Source organism: Oncorhynchus tshawytscha, linkage group LG10 (genome assembly GCF_018296145.1).
Source record: "Oncorhynchus tshawytscha isolate Ot180627B linkage group LG10, Otsh_v2.0, whole genome shotgun sequence".
Taxonomy (NCBI): Eukaryota; Metazoa; Chordata; class Actinopteri; order Salmoniformes; family Salmonidae; genus Oncorhynchus; species Oncorhynchus tshawytscha.
In genome coordinates, this window is record NC_056438.1 from 11,506,687 (window position 1) to 11,511,686 (window position 5,000).

At 47.5% G+C, this 5,000-nt stretch overlaps 1 protein-coding gene across 4 annotated transcripts in view; it reads right to left on the bottom strand.

Annotated features, from left to right (window-relative positions):
- Nucleotides 1-284: 284 nt before the first annotated feature.
- Nucleotides 285-5,000, bottom strand: part of LOC112259727 (phosphatidylinositol-binding clathrin assembly protein) — a 64,031-nt gene continuing 59,315 nt past the window's right edge. Inside the window, exons 11-14 of one of the 4 annotated variants that reach the window (XM_042328118.1) lie at nucleotides 4,241-4,400; nucleotides 2,031-2,158; nucleotides 1,440-1,540; nucleotides 285-697 (exon numbers count right to left, since the gene is read on the bottom strand). In XM_042328118.1, coding sequence (XP_042184052.1) covers nucleotides 564-697; nucleotides 1,440-1,540; nucleotides 2,031-2,158; nucleotides 4,241-4,400 — 523 coding nt within the window. In that variant the 3' untranslated portion in view covers nucleotides 285-563. The remainder of the gene's footprint in view (nucleotides 698-1,439; nucleotides 1,541-2,030; nucleotides 2,159-4,240; nucleotides 4,401-5,000) is intronic. The other 3 variants (XM_042328120.1, XM_042328119.1, XM_042328121.1) reach the window with 3 other exon arrangements.

Consider the following 5,000-nt stretch of genomic DNA (forward strand, 5'->3'; position numbering starts at 1 on the left):
GAGGGCTCAGATTGAGAGAACAGAGGCAGTAGAGGGAAGAGGGGAATAGATGAAGAGAGGAGAACACATGGAAAGGTAGTGCCTCTGAAGATGGCCGGGACGGGGTGAGGGCTGGGACGACGGGGTGAGGGCCGGGACGACGGGGTGAGGGCCGGGACGACGGGGTGAGGGGGCGACGGGGTGAGGGGGACGACGGGGTGAGGGCCGGGGTGAGGGCCGGGACGACGGGGTGAGGGCCGGGACGACGGGGTGAGGGCCGGGACGACGGGGTGAGGGCGACGGGGTGAGGGGGACGACGGGGTGAGGGCCGGGACGACGGGGTGAGGGCTGGGACGGGGTGAACGACAACAAATAGATGGGTGACAGACGAATAGGAATGGAATGAGATGACCAGAACACACACAGCAAGATGAAACAGGGGTAGTAGGAACACCCGACCTAAAGCTGAATGATTTTGTGGCAACATAAACCAAGCCAGAATACTGAACCAAACCAGAAAGTAAGAGGTTGATTAGTCTAACAGCTAGTTGTAATCGTAGGTAGAAAGCTAAACCAAGACAGAGTTATTCATTTAGTGTATGGTTCTCTTTACCATCAGCGGCTGGCTGCACGCCGTTATTGGCTATTCCTCTAGCCCCGCCCCCAAAAACAGCATCAAAATCTACACTTATGGAGGACTCAGCTTGCACAGCAGCACCTAGGAGACAGAGGTCAGAGGTCATGAGACTGTCGTCAGGGCTACATACAACTGGCTTCAGGCGGAAGACATTGTGAACACAGAGAAAGCACTGGCTGGCTCTCAGCAAATCATATTTATTCATCTCTGTTGCTAGGGAGCATGGGGCCATCAGAAGAGCGTCATAACGCTGAAGTAAAGGTTTTAACTCTGTCGTTAACCGCTACATAGGACGCACTTGAATATTTCTAATAGAAAAGAAAAATGTTGGCTAGACGAATGAATGGATAAACGCAGGAATGACTGAATATATGACACAGGAAATACATTTTTATATTTACTAACTAAAAAGAGACGTGTATTCAGAGACCAAAATAAAAGCCCTGAAGTCTAAACATAGAGGCTTGTCAGGACAAAGGCTTTTACACGTGTTTGGTGTGACTATACACCACTGATCAACACTCTGTATCCCCCCCTCCTTCTGTATCTCCCCCTCCCCCTCCTTCTGTATCCCCCTCCCCCTCCTTCTGTATCTCCCCCTCCCCCTCCTTCTGTATCTCCCCCTCCCCCTTCTCCCCCCTCCCCCCCTTCTGTATCTCCCCCCTTCTGTATCTCCCCCTTCTGTATCTCCCCCCTCCCCCTCCTTCTGTATTCCCCCCTCAACCAGAAGTTCAGGAGGAGGTTAAGTGACAAAAACAAACTACCAAAAGTGTGTGTTTTTTCCTGTGTTGATTAGTAGCGTGCATGCATGTCTCTGTCCTACCTCCCCAGGCACTGGCGGCTGTAGAGATGGAAGGAGTGCTCTGGACAACAGGGATGAAGGCTGGCTGTAGGTCAAACAGATCACTACTGAGGTTGGGCATGCTGGAGGGGAGGGAGAGAAAGAAAATCAACCCGTGAGTAAATGGGATTAAAATTGCCCTTCTACTTTATCAACGTATCTTTACAATTAGAGGACTGCTAGCAATGATTAAGCCAAGACAACAAACCCCAACAAGTAATCAAATCATAGATCTTCCAATTGCGTAAATATCAGCTTTGACATACGCAGAGCGATAAGAACTGATCATGTGAACGAGAGCATTTTTAAAATAAAATATCAACAACGTTGATTCAATTCATTATGTCTTTTTGATTTGATCAGGGCACCTTGGACTACAGTGGTTGTTGTTGAGACGGCCCATAGACTTATTATCTATATTAGAGCGTTATAACCACCTGGCATTCGCACGTTATAACCACCTGTCATTAGCGCGTTATAACCACCTGTCATTAGAGCGTTATAACCACCTGTCATTAGCATGTTATAACTGTTATAACCACCAGAGAGAGACAGAGACATGTTATAACCTACCTATTGGTGGATGGTGTGTTGAACAGCTCCATGGCCTGGTTGGTGTTGTGGTTGACACTGCCCATAGACTGTGTACTGGGGGAGGCAGAGGGAGGCAGGGACACACCGATCTCCTTCAGACGCTGGTCCTGGAGGTGCAGAGAAACACACGGTCAAACATTGAGTACGAGTTGGCCAACACACCTGACTTTACTAACATGTTTTAGCCTTGAGCTGATAAATGATTATCTACATGTAGATTTTCTCAGCGTTTATAGAGAGCAGTATGACGGACCAGTGTCGGCGTGTTCCAAGGCAAAACTCAAAACATCTTCAGCTGGAAAATGTGAACGGTCAACATGTTTTCTGCAGGACTATTTACTAGAAATCTGCTGCATTGTCCCGGTCACCATCCACAGAGCTCATCTAAAACATCAATGAAGCACAACATAAGCCAGAAGTCACAACGTCGTGTTGTTCCCAGCAAGCCGTTTGACCTTCCCCCGCAGCCTCAGAACAGGTGGAGTGGAGCCAGAAGTCACAACGTCGTGTTGTTCCCAGCAAGCCATTTGACCTTCCCCTACAGCCTCAGAACAGGTGGAGTGGAGCCAGAAGTCACAACGTCGTGTTGTTCCCAGCAAGCCGTTTGACCTTCCCCCCCCCGCAGCCTCAGAACAGGTGGAGTGGAGCCAGAAGTCACAACGTCGTGTTGTTCCCAGCAAGCCATTTGACCTTCCCCCGCAGCCTCAGAACAGGTGGAGTGGAGCCAGAAGTCACAACGTCGTGTTGTTCCCAGCAAGCCGTTTGACCTTCCCCCTACAGCCTCAGAACAGGTGGAGTGGAGCCAGAAGTCACAACGTCGTGTTGTTCCCAGCAAGCCATTTGACCTTCCCCTACAGCCTCAGAACAGGTGGAGTGGAGCCAGAAGTCACAACGTCGTGTTGTTCCCAGCAAGCCGTTTGACCTTCCCCCGCAGCCTCAGAACAGGTGGAGTGGAGCCAGAAGTCACAACGTCGTGTTGTTCCCAGCAAGCCATTTGACCTTCCCCTACAGCCTCAGAACAGGTGGAGTGGAGCCAGAAGTCACAACGTCGTGTTGTTCCCAGCAAGCCGTTTGACCTTCCCCTACAGCCTCAGAACAGGTGGAGTGGAGCCAGAAGTCACAACGTCGTGTTGTTCCCAGCAAGCCATTTGACCTTCCCCTACAGCCTCAGAACAGGTGGAGTGGAGCCAGAAGTCACAACGTCGTGTTGTTCCCAGCAAGCCGTTTGACCTTCTCCTACAGCCTCAGAACAGGTGGAGTGGAGCCAGAAGTCACAACGTCGTGTTGTTCCCAGCAAGCCGTTTGACCTTCCCCTACAGCCTCAGAACAGGTGGAGTGTGTGAAACGTCCAGCGATGCTTTCAGGCAGTTCGATCTGAATATGAGTCGTGTTTTTCTGTAGTTTCGTTGTTATGGTATTTCTATTGCCCAAGTGAAATGGTGTTTAGTGGAGCAATATAGTTGTAAACTTGTGTACTGTTTTTATGATGTTTAGTGTATCAGCGCTCCCCTTCTAAGGCCTGCTGTCTCTCCTTATAACCCCTTCTTCGTGTGTGTGTGTGTGTGTGTGTGTGTGTGTGTGTGTGTGTGTACTTGTTTTCCTACCTTATCAGGACCCCAATGTCCTCACATTTCACCCTATTGTTTTCCTACCTTATCAGAACATTAACTTTTTTTGAAAAGTCAGGACTTGAATTTGTTTGAATACTATTTTAAGCTTAAGAGTTAGGTAAGGGTTAAGGCTAGAGTTAGGCTAGAGTTAGGTTTAGGGTTTTGGGGTAAGGTTAGAGTTGAGTGAGTTAGGTTTAGGGTTAAGGCTAGAGTTAGGTAAGGGTTAAGGCTAGAGTTAGGTTTAGGTTTTGGGGTAAGGTTTTTGGAGTTAGGTTAGAGTTGAGTGAGTTAGGTTTAGGGTTAAGGCTAGAGTTAGGTAAGGGTTAAGGCTAGAGTTAGGTTTAGGGTAAGGTTTTTGGAGTTAGGTTAGAGTTGAGTGAGTTTAGAGTGAGTTTAGAGTGAGGTTAGAGTGAGGTTAGAGTGAGGTTAGAGTGAGGTTAGAGTGAGGTTAGAGTGAGGTTAGAGTGAGGTTAGAGTGAGGTTAGAGTTAAGATTTTTAATGGTGAAAAAAAAAATGACATTCCAAAAAGTCCCAAACACACAGCTGCTGTGTCCAAGTGAATCAGTGTAATGATGTACCTGTACCTTGAGGGCCTGCAGTCTGGCCTGCTCCTCTTCCAAGGCCTGCAGTCTGGCCTTCTCCTCTTCCAAGGCCTGCAGTCTCTCCTTCTCGTCCATGCGGCTGAAGGACATGCCTGTACTGGACAGAGACGTCACCGCACTGGACAGAGTGGACGCTCTATAGTGGGAGAACAGGGAGAGAGGACAAGTTTTCTATACAGTATAAACATGAAGAGGATAAACCAGAGGTTTAGATAGTGTGTATACACCACTGGTAGCAGCGATAGTTTCTGATTCAGAGGGGTTGGGTTAAATGCGAAAGGCACATTTCAGTTGAATGCATTCAGATGGACAACTGACTTGGTATCCCCATTTCCCTTCATGTAAATGCTGACAAAATTGTATGAAATTCAACTCGTCTCCACTAGGAGGAATGTCTTAAGGGTTTTACGGTAAAGTATAGCTATGCTCTTCTTATACAGGTTTTACGGTAAAGTATAGCTATGCTCTTCTTATACAGGTTTTACGGTAAAGTATAGCTATGCTCTTCTTATACAGGTTTTACGGTAAAGTATAGCTATGCTCTTCTTATACAGGTTTTACGGTAAAGTATAGCTATGCTCTTCTTATACAGGTTTTATGGTAAAGTATACATTTTCATGTGCTTCTTCCGCAGGTTTTACGGTAAAGTATAGCTATGCTCTTCTTATACAGGTTTTATGGTAAAGTATACATTTTCATGTGCTTCTTCCACAGGTTTTACGGTAAAGTATAGCTA